Source organism: Equus caballus, chromosome 31 (assembly GCF_041296265.1).
Source record: "Equus caballus isolate H_3958 breed thoroughbred chromosome 31, TB-T2T, whole genome shotgun sequence".
In the NCBI taxonomy this organism is placed as follows: Eukaryota; Metazoa; Chordata; class Mammalia; order Perissodactyla; family Equidae; genus Equus; species Equus caballus.
In genome coordinates, this window is record NC_091714.1 from 22,585,591 (window position 1) to 22,601,688 (window position 16,098).

At 41.2% G+C, this 16,098-nt stretch overlaps 1 protein-coding gene across 8 annotated transcripts in view; it reads right to left on the reverse strand.

Annotated features, from left to right (window-relative positions):
* Window positions 1-1,476: 1,476 nt before the first annotated feature.
* Window positions 1,477-16,098, reverse strand: part of AIG1 (androgen induced 1) — a 227,599-nt gene continuing 212,977 nt past the window's right edge. For 3 of the 8 annotated variants that reach the window (XM_023632854.2, XM_014738239.3, XM_070256286.1), the window contains 3 exons: window positions 7,879-8,042; window positions 7,242-7,259; window positions 1,477-2,061 (listed from right to left, as the gene is read on the reverse strand). In XM_023632854.2, the coding sequence (XP_023488622.2) occupies window positions 2,034-2,061; window positions 7,242-7,259; window positions 7,879-8,042 (210 nt within the window). In that variant the 3' untranslated portion in view covers window positions 1,477-2,033. Of the gene's footprint in view, window positions 2,062-7,200; window positions 7,260-7,878; window positions 8,043-16,098 lie in introns of all 8 variants that reach the window. The other 5 variants (XM_023632855.2, XM_023632851.2, XM_070256287.1 and 2 more) reach the window with 2 other exon arrangements.

A 16,098-nucleotide genomic window follows, 5' to 3' on the forward strand; every position in this document is an offset into this window, starting at 1 on the left:
GGAATTGTCCCAGGAAGTCCTTAAAAATATTCCACGTGGTCCTTGAGGTTCCCTCTTCTTCGAGTCATCTGGGGAAATGGTTTCTTTTTAAACATTGATTTTGCACCTTACCTACTTTTTCTTACAACATTTAATTTTCTTTTCCATTAACCATATCAATTCTGTAGTGACATAAAACTTTTTTAACATAAAATTTTGTCACTCCAGGTCAAAATATAACTTATTTGATGCTAGACCTAACATTCCCAAAGACCATAGAAAAATAACAACAGGCTCATGGATATCCTTAGCTTATTTCTGATCTTAAAAGGGAATGCCTTTGATATTTGAGATGACCCTTCCTTCTCATGATACAGGATATTTTTATATTACTAATGGTATTATTAGAAATAAGTGTTAAAATTTCTCAAATGCCTTAGAACAACTATGGAGAAAATCATATGATATTTTTGTGCATGACTGAGACAATGTTTTTAATAAAACTTCTAGTATCAAGCCATTCTTGAATTTTTAGAATAAACCTTATTTAGTTTTGAAAAATTATTTATATAGTGTTGAATTTATGTTGCAAATAGTTAAAGCAAGTGAGAAAATATTTTTTGCTATGCTGGCTTTTTTTGAGGGTTATACTAACTTTGAAAAATACTTGGGGAAGTGTTTCATCATTCTGTAACCTTGGAACAACTGAAACAACATGAGAATTATTACTTCAAAGTTTTCAAGGAATTGCACATAAAACACTCTGGAACCAAGTCCGTTTTTTGGAGATAGATAACTGAACATTAAAAAAATGTCTTCCATGGATATGAGTCTATTACAGCTTTCCAATTCTTATTGAATCCATTTTCCTTGAAAACTGCACATTTCACTGGGTTCTAAGAATTTGTTGCCATAGAGCTATAAAACATATTTTCATAATTAAAAATTTGTTTCACATCTGTGCTTATATTGCCAAGTATTTGTTTTTCTCTCTCTTTCTTTTCAGTTAATCTCAGTAGTTTGCATACTCTAGTGCTATTTGCAATAGATGATGTTGTATTTATTAATCAATGTAATTATCAATCCCACTGTTATTTTTCTGCTGCCTTACTTAACTCTGCTTTTATTTTTATTAGTCCCTCCCTTATATGTCTCTAAGATTTACTTTTATGTGTTTTCGACTACAGATTCTGCATTAGTATTATTGAGAAACAATTATGGTCAAAGACTTTGTAAATGAGCTTTTAAAAAAATTACTCTTTTTGGAATTATCAAAAACACACATATTTTTAAAATCAGAAAATTGTAAGAACCAGGTTCAGTAAACCCATTTTCAACAGTAATAGAAACAAAATAAGAAAGGAGTCCCCACGTTGTTAGGGTTTTGAGAGGCACCGTGCAGACATTAAATTAGGGGCTACTTGGTCTGTATTAAAGTTATAGTTTGCATCTAGGAAAAATTTCACAAGATTAAATCATGAGATCCAAATACGCTCGTGGTTTTGACTAAACTGATGTAATTATTATTAACATTGCCCTTTTGAGACAACTGTGACATTACTTAATGCAACAGGGAACATGGATCACATTTCTCCAGACTTACGCTGTGGCCCAGGCCCCTCCTCCCAGCCACCTGTAGGACTAAACACTCTGACCCCTCGCTTGACTTCGGCCCTTTGATTCCACATATTTATCCAGGAACACAATAGAATTTTATTCTTCCTTGCTTAAATGGAATTACAATCACAAAAATTAAAATCCAATGACCAATTCTAGTTTTAAAAACTAGAAGAGGAAAAGCAAAAGAAAAAGATGTTATTATCAATGACGAATTTGGAGAGAATTCTTTAGAACACAACGAGGGCAAGTTACTTTGGAAACCACTGTATTCTATTCTTATATATATTTCTCCATGAAAGCTGTCCTCCCTCTGGGGCAGGAAGGTGGCGGCGGATCCCACGGCCTCCTCTTCCGCACTGCCCACGCCCGGGGGGAACGCGGCTTCAGTGGTGCGCAATCCAGCTCTTCCGTTTAGACTTGGCTCTCATTCCAGTTTAGGCTTCTCTTTCTCTTCTTCCATACCTAGAAATACAGGCAGAGAACTTTATTTGAACCTCAGATTAAATTGTGAGCAGGTCTGCCAAAGCTGCTTTATAAGAACTCTCATCTTCCACACTTCTCTCCACCACCCCTCTGCGCCGCACCCATCTGTCTTCTCCTAGCGAAGGAAGAAAGTCATTTACAATTTTCTCCAGAAATCTCCTCAGTGACCTCCCTCCCCACCCTCCCCCCCAATCAGGTCACAGCATCTCTGGGGCACACCCAGCTCTCTGGGAGCGAGGGACACAAGTTAGTTCTTGACTCGTTGAGTTTGCACAGAAACCCCAACCAGGCTGCTGCTTTGTAACCAGCTTCGAGCAACAGGAGGGGTGCAGCTGATGAGTTTCGAACAGACCTCATTTATTTTTATTTTGGTCCTGTCCCTTCCCAAGGCAGGGACTCTGGATTTTCAAAGTCAAGAAATATATATATATATTTTTTAAAGCTTGGAGAGTTTATTAGCCACAAGAACTGTTTATTTCCTATACCCGTGTGTACTTAAAAAGATCTCTTTCCAGTCAACCCAATCCAGGTAGAACAGTTTTCCTTGCTGAGAGATTCATATGTACCGAGTCTCTTGTCTGCTGTGAACAATTAGTGGTGTTTCATTTTCCAGGAGATGAAAGTGTTCAAGTCATTCTTATGAATTAAAGTTAAATCTGGGAAATTCTCCCTACTTCTCTTTTTTCTTTGCTTCTAGCTAAACATTTTTCTTCTAATGCCAAATTCTCAGAGACTTTTTGCTGGAATAAAAGAAGCTCCAATGTTGCTTTGCAGGTTTTGTTAGCGTTCTTTTATAAGCCGCAAGCTGTCTGAGGGCAGAGCCCTTAACTGTTCTGCTCTGGATCAAGTCCTGAGCACCTAAGACAGTGTCTGTCTCTTAGCAGGAGCTCAGTTAATCTTTATGGAATCAACTCATAAACAACAAATACTGAGGCGGCCTCAGAAGGCTAGACTAGTGGGAAAGAAATAGAACACAATATGAAACTTCACAATATAAAAAACTATAAAGTTTAACCCCAGAGAGTCTTCATGATAGGGCCTCCAGTAGAAAAGGGCCCCCCTGCCCTGTCCCCTGGCTTCCTCCCAGCTCTTCACATGTGTTCCGTGCTGTCAGGGTGGTGGCTGTGGGACGCGGGTAGCAAGTTCTGAACAGGTGTCCTTAGACAGTTTTTTAGGTTTGGTTTTCATGACTAAGGAACTGGCAGAAATCCGTAACACTTTTTCCAAAGTACTTCTCAGAAATCATGTGAAGGAAAACTTCGAATCGAGGAGGAAGGACATCTGAAGGGGGGAGGGATAGGGTCGAGGGGGAGGAGGCCGGGAGATGCCTTAGTCGTTGGGTCACCAAGGCAGAAAAACACAACACAGATTCCATTCAAACAGCACACATGATTTGGGTCTCAACTTCATCCGTGTTCCCTCTCCTGCGGAGAAGCCATCAGGAGCTAAGAGAGCTCGCCTTTCTCTCTGAAGTCTGTTTCGTCCTCAGTGTTCTCCTGCAGATGGGCTGGCTTGGCAGCGATAGTGGAATCTTCAAAAGCGGGGGTGGAGAACAGGGGGTGTTCATTGACCCAGACAAGGAAAATGGCTCCCCACCTACTTTAGTTTGGCACTTTGAGGTAGAGGGAAAAAATCAGACAGCTGTAAATAATATTTGGAAGAACCAGAGGTATAATTTCCACACAAAAAGGAGAAAGAATCCTGTCACAAAGCTGAGGCAGGATGCGCTTTCGGGAAGAGAGAGGAAGAGCTGATTGACCCGAGAGAGTCAGTCACGAGTCATGAGTGATTCCCTCAGGCTGGGAGAGGGGCTCAACCAGAGCACCACACTGGGACGCCGTAGGCTGGGGCGGGCCATGAGCTGGATGGGCAGCTGGAGGGGAGGAAAGGCGGAGGTTTCTGTCACACAGGCCTCACTCCCATCTCTTCTTCTTTCTCCTCTTTTACCTGATTTCTCCACCCTCATCCCAATCTTTTGCCTTTGGACACTTTCATTCCTGGTCGAATAAAGTGTGACTTTATTACGACTGGTCGCCTCAGTCAGACACACTGGAATTGGAATAGATCGTTAGCTTAAGTACAGAAATATTTCAGCTGTTACAGGTTGAACTGTGTGCCCCCCCAAATTCATATGTTGAAGTCCCAGCCCCAGGACCCCAAAATGTGAGAGAGGGCAAAAGGTGTGGCTGGAAGGCCGTTTGCTAAAGAGGGGTCAGGCGTATTGAGCCATGGGTCCAATGAACCAGCTCAGCCGCGGCCAGGAAAGACCTGCGGGAGACCCTCTTGTTTGGTGATTTGGACCTCCAGGAATTGCACAGAAAGCCAAGAAGGTTTGTGAGAATTTTGTACCAGTGGAAACGCTGCCAGCCTGGACTGAAAGGGACAGAGATGGGACAAAATGAAGAAAGAATGACACCGAAGGTAGTGCAGGGGCTGGCTAGCTCTCAGACTTGGCTGGGAACTGTGACCTCTTTTTGCCCTGCAATCCCTCCCTTTTGGAAAGGGAATGCGTATTCTACGCCCGTCCCATCATGGAGTTTGGGAGGCAGACCACTTTCTTCCGGGTTTCACAGGTTCACAACCAGAGAGCTGTTTCGCTTTAGGGTGAATGATAGCCCAAGGCTTACCCATACCCGATTCAGATGATACTTAAGATGAGATTTTTGACTTAAAAGAGTTGATACTGGGAAGACTTTTGAGGCTACTGGGATTGTATTTTGTATGCATGAAGCGCATGAATTTTGGGGGGATAGAAGGGAGAGTATTATGGGCTGAATTGTGTCTCCCCAAAATTCATGTGTTGAAGTCCTAACCCCCAGGACCTCAGAACGGGACAGCATTTGGAGATAGGGTCTTTACCAAGTTAAAATGAAGTTGTGGGGGGGCCCTAATCAAATATGACTAATGTCTTTATAAAAAGGGGTAATTGGGAGACAGCCTCACGCACAGGGAGAACACCGGGTATACATGAAGACAGCTGTCTACAAGCCAAGGAGAGAGAGGCCTGGAGCAGACCCTTCCCTCACAGCCCTGAGAAGGAACCAACCCTGCCAACACCTTGACTTTGGACTTCTGGCCTCCAGACCCGTGAGATAATACATTTCTATTGTTAAAGCCACCTGGTTTGTGGTACTTTTTTTCTGGCAGCCCTACCAAACTAAGACAACATCCACAAAGCCCCCTTGAGTTACTTTCATTTAAAAAGAGCAGATGCGTAACTATAAATTTACTTATTATTTACGGGCTTTTTGTTCACAGTTCCTGTTAGGTTGGTCTGTTTTGTTATTTTACGAGCTAGATCCATGGTTCTGAGTGAAGGTTCCAAGCTCCCATGCGTCTGGGTTTCCAACGGTGACATTCTGACGGTCACTAGAAATAACACTGGATTGAGCATCACTCAGAAGATAATAAACAAGGTGGCCCTGCAGCCACCTATTTTAATGGTCCCTTGAGACTTCTGGGCCTCAGCTGCCTCCTAGTGAAGGGGGAGGGTCGGCTGAGAGGATTTCTAATCTCCTTTTCAGTTCGAAGATTCTGCAATAATGAGATTTTATCTTGAAGTTGAAGCCAACACAACATAACCACGCGGAGGAAGTTGAGCCACTAAAACTCATTATGAACACAAGGAAGGGGCTCAGATGTGGGATTCCTGCTTCCTGGGGGATTTTGTTTGGGGTGTAGTAAATGTACTCAGGATTGTAATACTCTGCTTGATTGTACTCAGTTCATTCTAAAATACACACACACACACACACACACACACACACACACACGGCACACACTGCTGTTAATCAGCAGTTTCAAACTCAGCTACCTACAGAACCAGAAAGCTAATACGACCAAGCAACGTGGCCAGGTAAGAACCAGGGAAAATTAGAGAGCCATCCAAAGGGGCAGTTGATACTCAATTCCAATTCATTGTTGCCAGAAGAGAACAGTAGGCTCATGTTGCCAACTCTCAAAATATTTGATAAGCTAAAAAATCTGGCTTTTATGTGAAATCCCGCAATTTTGACATGTGGGTTAAAAATCAAAAATCCCAATATGTAGGCATAACAAAACTTTTTGGCAGGTGAAATCTGAGGGTGGTCATCAGGTTGTGATCCTGCTCATAAATGAAAACGATGCCCACTGAACACGAAACACCTGCCATGGTGGAATTAACTAGATGGTCCCATGTAGATGAAATTAATCTCTATCTTTGAAATGAGTTCCAAAATGTCAGTCAACCTTAGCTCATGTTACTTCAGAGAAACAGCACACGTTAAGTTGAACAAATCATTCAAAAAACTCTTCGTTTCACTATTCACTTTAAACTTCTCACTCAAAGCGCCTAAAAAGCAGTGTTCTATTAGTCTAGATTGGACTTTTATCTTTCCTGGTTTTCAAGCCATTTTCTCATAGAAGTAGCAGAAAAATGGCCAAGTGATTGTGAGAATCAAGCCAATTGAGGAGAAACAGGCAGTCATCAATACTCCCTGAAAACACATATTGGGCACATTAGCTTAGATTTAAATATGGCCTTTCTCCCAAGAAGCCGAGAAAAGCTTACATTTTGTTCTCAAAATATTTTTGTAAGTTAACTAAATACTTTTATAAGTTAACAGAGAAAGATTACTATTCCCACTGAACAGAGAGGAAAATTATTAAAAGATTAATTCCTGGTCTTCTAAGCTGTGGCCTGCAGGCCTGCACTGAATAAAGAATTCTGACACTTCTTCTAAGATCCCCTTTTGACATGAAGCCAGCTGCCGAGAGAAGCAGCTCTGGACCTCCTCTGGGACATTTACCATTGGCTCAGCCCTCGACACAAACGCTCACAGGAGGTCCACACACAGAAAGTCCAGTTCAACAGCCAGGCGACGACTGTGTTTTATTGGTCCAATGAGATCAAGCTCTGGCACAGTGTGTGAAACAAAGTCGGGTGCTCAGTGTTTGTGGAACGGGGATCATTCACTGCTGATGTGTGGGATGCTGTGAGTATATCAGAGGTGCCCAGAGCTCGCTAAAATCCCCAAACCCTCATGCCTTTGGATGTATTTTCCTGTAGGACTCAGATCACTACATATCTGTGTTGTCACCTTTTCCATTTTCCCGTTTTTATGTTATCTTACATACACTTTGGGCGGGTTTTGCACGGCTGGGGTAAGATTACGTGCCTTGCCAAGATGGAGGGTCTGCCATAAATAGAAACAAAAGAGAAATCAAATCATAGGTTAAGAGCGTTTTTGCAGCAATGAAGTCTTACCCTTTAGTACCCGTACCCCTCTGCCACCTTCAACCCTTGAACATGACATCCTGGTGGATCACAGGGGCTGGAGGCATTCTGCGCTACTTCGAGTTCTAGCACAACGGTGGCGAGAGCGCTCTGAGGCAGCTACACTCACGCAAATGATGATGGAAAAAGTGGTGACCTAGGTGACTTCCAATGAGATTCTTTGGTACATTTAATAATTTATCTCTTTGATTGGGGAGAGGTCCCTTTAGCTAAGGCAGTATTTTGTTAATCAGAGTGAACTTCCTAAATTTTTTTTCTGTTAACACTACATTTCTCCCCATAAAATTTTATAGACATGCTTCTTTTCTCTTAGATTTGGATGTTTTACTAGCTAATAAGACAAAGTGAGTAATAAACCTTTCAGGTAACTGCCAGCAGCTCTTAAATTAGTATTGTAGTGATAAAAATGAAGCTCTTCACAAGCTATCCTGCGCTACAGTGGAATTTTCCTTCTTTCTCTGCACACACTCTTTTAGACAGCAATTCTCTTGTTTTATGCTCCCCTAAACAATACTTACTTCTCTGTGTATCCCAGATATAGTTGTTCAGAACTTCTCCCAGCAGGTACAAAAAGTTCATTAAGACGGTTGTGGACCCAAAAAAGACGATTCTGGCTCCTGGGCCAATGTGTTCCAGGAAAGGGTACACCCACATCCCAGTTACATGATGCACCCAACACACCCTGCAACAGAATTGGAAAGGAGACGAAGACGAGAGTTACTCTCATGTTACAAATAGATCAGCATTGGTACCCCGACTCCACCCACTCTTCAGCAATGCCAGTCACAAGTCTGCTTCTGAGACTCAGGAGCTACCAGAAACTTTGTTGTTGTTGTTGTTTGCTTGCTTTCTTTTACTTTTTATCCTGAAACAATTTTAAACTCAGAAGAATTGCAACTACGGCACAGAGGATTCCAGTACGCCCTTTGCTCAGCTTCCCCGTGGGTTAAGGTCTCCTATATCCATGGTACAATTACTAAAATGAAGAAATTAACATTGGTGGGATATTATTAACTGAACTACAGACTTAATTAGGGATTCCTCAGTTTTCCCATTAATGTCCTTTATCTGGTCCAGGATCCCACGTTGTATCTACTCAGTCTCCTCCAATCTGGCATTCCCTCAGTGTCTTCTTGTCTTTCCTGACACTTGAGTTCTAGTCAGGTATTAGAAACTGTTGTTTTTCTAAATAACTCTCATACAATCTTCTTTTACGCATAATAAAACAATACAGCATTAGGCAACCAAACTATAATAAAACCTGGATGAATATGTGCCAGGAATCCTGCCCTGCTGCCTGGCAACTAGATGCCAGTAAGCACTCCATATGCAGACAGAGCCATCCACATGGTTGTCAGCAACATCGCTGACACCTGGCTCCCCACAACCTGATCTTTGGATCTCATATTTCTTTTTTTTTTTTTTTTCTGTTTTACATAATACTTGCTTGCAATTCTTCCATTTGTGTTCCGGAAATATTTTAGGCTCAGTGGGAATACAGCATCATTAATCTTCACTGTTTTCAAAAGTTTAGGTAGACTATTTGCTCCATTGGTTTGATTCCGACACAACTGCCAAGAGCTGTTTTCCAAAACATTCTTGGGTTCATTACTTTATCAACTGTTGTCAGTTTTGAAGACTAAATAAAACACAAATAACTTCATTGCATGAGGAATAAAGATTACTTTTTATACTTATGTCTTTGGGGTCATTTTCCTTCCCCTTCATGGCTTCATTCCTCTTGAGCAGTTCAACTACATATATATATATATATATATATACCTCATCTGAGGCAAGAAACCTGGGGATCTTTATCTTAGATCTTGCAGTCTCAGTGAGGATGACATCATTTCCTTCTCAAGGAAGTGAAAATTGGTTTGGGGAGGGTGGTGAAGACATCTTACTCTTTTTACGTATAAAGCACAGCTATAGATATACACAGAACATAAACAGACAAACAGTTTATCTGTGGTATTAAACTGTCATGGGCTCAGCAATTCTACTCCTAGGTATATATTCAAAAGAACTGAGAGCAGGGACACAAACAGATACTTGTATACCAATGTTCATAGCAGCATTATTCACAATAGCCAAAAGGTGGAAATAACCCAAGCGTCCATCAACAGATGAATGGATGAGCAAAATGTTGTATCTACAAACAAATGAATATTATTCAGCCATAGAGAGGAATGAAATTTTGATACAGGCTACATACAACCTGGATGGGCCTTGAAATGCTATGCTAAGTGAAAAAAGCAAGAAACAGAAGACAAATATTGTATGATTCCACTTATATAAGACACTAGAATAGGCAAATTCATAGAGACAGAAAGAATAATAGAGGTTACCAGGAGCTGGGGAGAGTGGGGAATAGGGAATTATTGTATAATGGGTACAGAGTTTATGTTGGGGATAACGAAAATGTTTTGGGTATAGATAGTGGTGATGGTTACATAATATTGTGAATGTACTTAATGACACTGAATTGTACTCTTACAAATGGTAAAAATGATAAATATTATGTTATGTATATTTTACCACAATGAAACATTTTCATGGGGTAGAGATTAGGGGGAAAAAACCTAGAAATGTTCCTCGGTTGAGGGAGTCAATAATGAAAGACAGGCTGAGAAACACTGCCTTAGAGGGAAAAGGCATCATTAGGTCAATCCTGGTCAGCTTGAATAATTGTTCAAACTAAAAGATTTTTACCAAAAGAGGATGCTAAGCTAGTCAAGATTTTTTTTAAAGGCTGAAGCATTTGTGAGAATCAGCAGAAATTAAATTGTTAGGACCACCCTATGGGATTCGGGCGCCTCATATTCTGTTTGGCTGTAAATTAGAGGCAGTTTCATCTTTCTAATCTTGTCTTAACTAATGTAAGGAGGTGTGTGCCCACCCACTGGCTTATTAATTCCCATTGGGATGATATGCTATATCCCAAAAATCTAACACCATAAAGCTGTAATTGATTTTGCAAATCAACTTATAATTAAATTCTGACTCACTGTAAAATTGTTTCCTCAATTAGGCAAATTAGGAGCAATTCAAATTATGAATGCCAGCTATACTTTTTATACCTGATCCTGGCACTCTACTTGTTTCTGGTAGAACGAACTTTCATCTACAACTTCTGGTAATGTCTCTGATGCCAGGCCTCTACACCTCAGAGTTGTTTGCAGTTTACTTTTGTTTTATATGGAATCATCTTATAATACTTAACAGATATAATAACCATGACCATGTCCCATCTTTCTGTAGACGACTGCTAAATTTATATCTCTAGTTTTGACCTGATTTCCAGAGTCCTACACCCAGTTGCCCACTGCACATCTCCCCTTGGGGGAAGCATCTCCAGCCTAACGGTTCCATAATGTCATCATCATCCCTGCACATCTCTCCCCTCCCTCCATCACCCAATAGCAGACATCTTTCACTTCTCCAATGACTACTACATTTTACTCCAGCGGTAGCTTAGGGAAGAAAACGCAGACTCATCTTTGACTCTTCCTTTTCTCACAATTCACATCCAATCTATCCTTAGATCCCATTGGTTCTACTTTCCAAACACACCCAAAATATCTGCTTCCTACCACTGCCACCACCACCATCTGGGTCAAGCTGTCATCACCTCTCACAGAAACCACACATAGCTCCCTGCGTCTTTGCTTTTACCCTTGCTGCAGTCTATTCATCAGCCTGTTCTCATGGGAGCAGCCACACTGATTTGGATTAAATGCAAGTCAGATGGTGCCACCACTTTGCTTAAAACTCTTGCTTCTCCTCTCAGAGAAAAAGCCAGAGTCCTAGATGGTTCCTCAAGGCTCTCCCTGACTTGATCTCCTCCTATTCTCCCTCTCGCTCCCTCCACTCCAGCGACACCGACTCCTTGGTATTCTTGGAGCACACTGAGTGCTCGTTGTATGCTCCCATGCCTGGAACAGTACTCTTCCCCCCTGCGTCCTGCAGTAGCCGCAGGCCTCCCTTGTGTCCTTTGGGTTTCCACTCAGACGTCGTCTTCTCGATTGGGTCTTCCCAGGCCAGTGTATCAAAAAATTGCACATTCACCCTGAAACTCTACTCTCCATCCCTTTATTTTTCTCTCCAGCCATTTAATATACTATCTTTATCTTTACTTATCTGTTCATTGTCTGTCCAATGGGCATAGGCATTTTATCATTGTATTCATTGCCATGTGACACATAGGATGTACTCAATAATTATTTGTTGAATTAATGACTGAATAAAGGAGGATCAAAAACAACAACAGCTGGGGCTGGACCAGCGGCGCAGTGGTTAAGTTCGCACGTTCCGCTTCAGTGGCCTGGGGTTTGCAGGTTTGGATCCCGGGAGCGGACCAACGCACCACTTGGCAAGCCATGCTGTGGGAGGCATCCCACACATAAAGTAGAGGAAGATGGGCATGGATGTTAGCTCAGGGCCAGTCTTCTTCAGCAAAAAGATGAGGATTGGTAGCAGATGTTAGCTCAGGGCTAATCTTCCTCAAAAAATAAAAAATCAAAAACCCAAAAAACCCAAAAAAATACAACAGCTATTTATTGAGCCTTTACTATAGGACAGGCACTTTGCCAATAACTTAAAGAATAATTTAAAAAAATTTCAATAAAACTCCCCTAAATCTCAATGCACTTTGTTGGCAAACCATTCTGTAGATAACCAGATAGTAAATATTCTCAGTTTTGTAGGCCATACAGTTTCTACCACACTCTCAGCTCTGCCGTTGTAGTGGAAAAGCAGCTGCAGACAGTATGCAAATAAATGAGTGTGGCCGTGTTGCAATAAAACTTTATTAGTGGACTCCAAAATTTTAATTTCATATAATTTTCACATGTCATGAAACAGTCATCTTCTTTTGATTTTGTCAATCATTTAAAAATGTAAAACCACTCTTAGCTTGTGGGCCAGAAAAGAAACAAAAAATCAAAAACAGTTGGTGGGCTGCACTTAGCCCCTCGGCTGTGGGTTGCTGAGCCCGGGTTTAGGTAGTTCCTTGTATTTCCCAAAGCTCCTTCATTCACATTATGCCATCGAGTCTTCTCAGCAGCCTGGATAGAGCATGTCACTCTCATTTTACTGAGGTAGAAATCTGAGCGTACAGAGTCTAAGGAGAGTGTGTCCGAAGCGGCAATGGCAACGGGAAATTCTCAGGCCAGGGAGCGGACAGCTCCTCTGAGCCTGCTGCTCTAACATGACATGCAATCTCCTTCACCTCATTCAACTGCCCTGGGAGGAACGACAGTCCCCATTTCACAGATAAAGAAACTGAGACTGGACTAAAGAACTTGTCTTAGAAAATGGCATAGCCAGGAAAGCAACGCACATCTGGTTTCTTTCCTGCCGCATGGACTTGCTTCCTGAAGTGAGGCATCATTTAAAAAGAAGTGAGGGTTTCACTGCCAGTCTTCTTGACTTGGTAGGCCAGCACCTTGTCAGGTGCAGAAGTCCCGTGACGCGGGGTTTCACCTGAATCAGGGTGGATGATGCCTCACTTGTCCTAACAGGCTGTGCTTTCCCCATATGCTTCCTTGATACAATCAGGGCTCAGTTTTCTCACAAAAATGACTCATGGCCTTGCTCATCTATTTGTGGAGAGTTCTCGGTTTTGGATTGACTTTCAATGTCTATCTCATTCTAAGACCTTCTTGTCTTAGAGCCCAAATAGCTTATGTTTAAGGCAATGATACCAATTTTAATTTTAGCCTAAAAAATTGATAACCATGGTGCATGTGTGTGTGTGTATGTGTGCACATACGCATATATATAATATGGTATAGTATCATAAGATTTCTGGGATGGTCTATTTTATTAAATGTACCTCCAATTTCATTCACTTTAATGTCCAATAACAAAAATGATATTTATTGATGCCTCCTGTCTGAGTATTGTGGTACACTCTAGGCATACAGAAATAAATGAGGCAGAGGTGATCCTGGTCCTCATGGAGTACAGTCTAACAAGGAATACAGATATTAAAGCAGAAATTACAAATGGCATCAGAATTTAGATAAGGTAAGTCGAGGGGCGCTATGGGTGCACAGGGATCACCTCCTGCTTGTTTTTGAACCTTACACTTACCATTAGTCTTTCTTTCTCTTGTGTATTCAACTTTCTTTCAAACCAATTTTTTCATAGCTGATAAATAGACTCAAATGGCTTTCATTAAAACACAACCAAACAGTTTCCATCAACTTCACAAATACTGTTCTATCTCTCTCCTTCTCTTCAAAGGCAAAATTCTCCAAAAAGTGGTGGTCTGCACTCACTGACTCCATGCCTGTAGTTTGCACTCATCCCGTGCCCCCAGCTGTCTGGCACTTGTCTTGATGCTCCACCAAGACACACTGGCTCTTCAACATCAACTTCTCCTGGTTTTCCTGCCATTTCTTTGGCTGTGCTCCTTGGTTCCCTTTGTAAATTCATCCTTTGCTACCCAACCACTAAATGTTGAACTTCCTTTCTAAACCTCTGCTCATATTATGCATTCTCAGTTGATGAGTTCATTCATGTCCATTGCATCATGTCCATGACCTATACATAGATATTTCACAAATTTACATTCTAACTCAGATATATTTCCTGTTCCAGAACAGTTTATCAAACAATCCTCAAAACATCTCATTTTGTACATCTTAAAAATACCTCCAACTCACTCTATCTACAGCCAAAGTCATGCTCTTTTCCCTCAAACCTGGTCCTCCTCTGGTATTCCTTATCTCTACACATAGTACTACCATGTGCTCAGTTTTGCAATTTGAATCTGAAAGTCATCTTTGCAGCTTCTCTCTCTTTCATGAGATGTATTCAACCCATTACCTTGTCTTGTCTCCATTACCTCCAATATGTCAATTTTTTTCATCTCCATCATCAGCATCTTAATCTGTATTACAACCACTACTGTCTGAAGTACTATAATAGTTTCTAATTTGTTTCCACATCTGCTTTTGCCTCCTTCTGATTCATCCTTACAACTTGCAGAGTAATCTTTTCAAATCAGAATCTGAACACACATCCCTTCAAACATGTCAATGGCCTCCCATTGCTGTTTTGTTAAAGAACCACATTTTTAAAGAAATCCAGAATGCTCTTCATAGAGTGGCTTCCACCTGTCTCGTACCTTGTGCCCATTACAATGGCTTTCGTGTGGTTCCTTGATTTCACATGTTCCTTCCTGTCCTGTGGATTTTCACATGCTCCTCTTTCTGCCCATGCTGTTAGTTACCCACCCTGTAGACTCATTAAGTTACTTCTTAGCTCAATTATTATAACTAACGAGTCATCACTTAGGAAAGCCTTCCTTGATCTACTAGATTAGGTTAAATTTTAGAAACTCTCATAGAACCATGAATCTCTCCTATTTTTAAGCTCTTTTATTAGTACATAAATGTGAATGATATCTTTATTTGAATAATGTTTTCCCCTTCTAGAGTATCTGATTCTGTGAGTGAGGGACTGTGTCTATTTCTACTTCTCATTGTATCGTCAGCACTTACCGCAACGCCTGTCTCATAGTAGGAGAACGAATCAATGAACAAAGCAGCATTTAAGCTATGATAAGAAGGATGAGTAAGAGTCAATTGAACAAAGATGCGAGGCAAGAACTTTCCAGCCAAATGAAACAGCATGTCCAAAGACCTGAAAACAAGGAGGAGTTCCCAGATGTTCAAGAAGAAAACATTTTTGTTGAGATCAAGGGAGAGAGGGCATGAAGGGCAGGGAGGTGCCAAACTGTGGGAGGCTTTTTAAAACATGGCAAGAATTGTGGACTCTATTGTAATGTGGACAACAGGAAGTCTTTGAAGGGTATTAAATAAACGTGAAAGTGATCATATTGACCTGGAAACCAATCGCATCAGAAATGGTGGTGGCCAGGACTGGAATGGAAGCATTGGGAAAGAAAATTTGTGGATAGATTTGATATTCTACCAGTGAAACTGTAGGTTGTATGCAGTGATGTGCTTGAGACAGTCAGCAGAGCTGGTTGTGAGCTCTTTAGGAAGTTTGCAGACTGGTTGGTTGGTAGCTTAAATTCAATCATGGTGGGAGTATTTACACCAAGGACTGTCAAATGCTACACATCAGACTCCCCCTCCCTCGCCTCCAGAAGAGCTGGTTGTTAAACACTTGCCAGTAACCCACTGGTTACTAGCATTTTAAAAAGCAGCAACAGAAGAAAATATAATAGAAAATATCAGAGGGCCTTGCATATAATAATGATAAAAATTGTTTTGTAAAACAGAACTTCTGTTTCAGTTGTGTGTGTGTGTGTGTGTGCGTGCTTGTGCACACCCACCCTGGATGGATCATGATGCAAAAGATGTTTCTCTTATTTATGGTAAAATAAACTTGAAAGGCACTGATTTAGGAAATAGAGTTAAGAGAACTTGGTGATTGATTGATAGGCAGTAAGGGAATGGAGATGAGTTGAGGATTAATCATAGATTCCTGGCTTGATTAACTGGGTGGAGGGTGCTGCCATTTCCTGAGACAGGGAACGCTGTAAGGGAGCTGGTTTGAAGGATGACCAGCTCAGTTTGGACATGTTGAGCTTGCAGTATCTGTAAGATATCCAAGTGAAGATATCCTGAAGGCAGCTATATGGGTTTGGACTGTAGAGAAAGGACTTGATGTTGCAATACTGATACTGGGTTCAATGGCAAAAGGATGATGATTGAAGCCGTCAGAACAGACTGAGATCATCCAGGTGGAGTACAGGGATT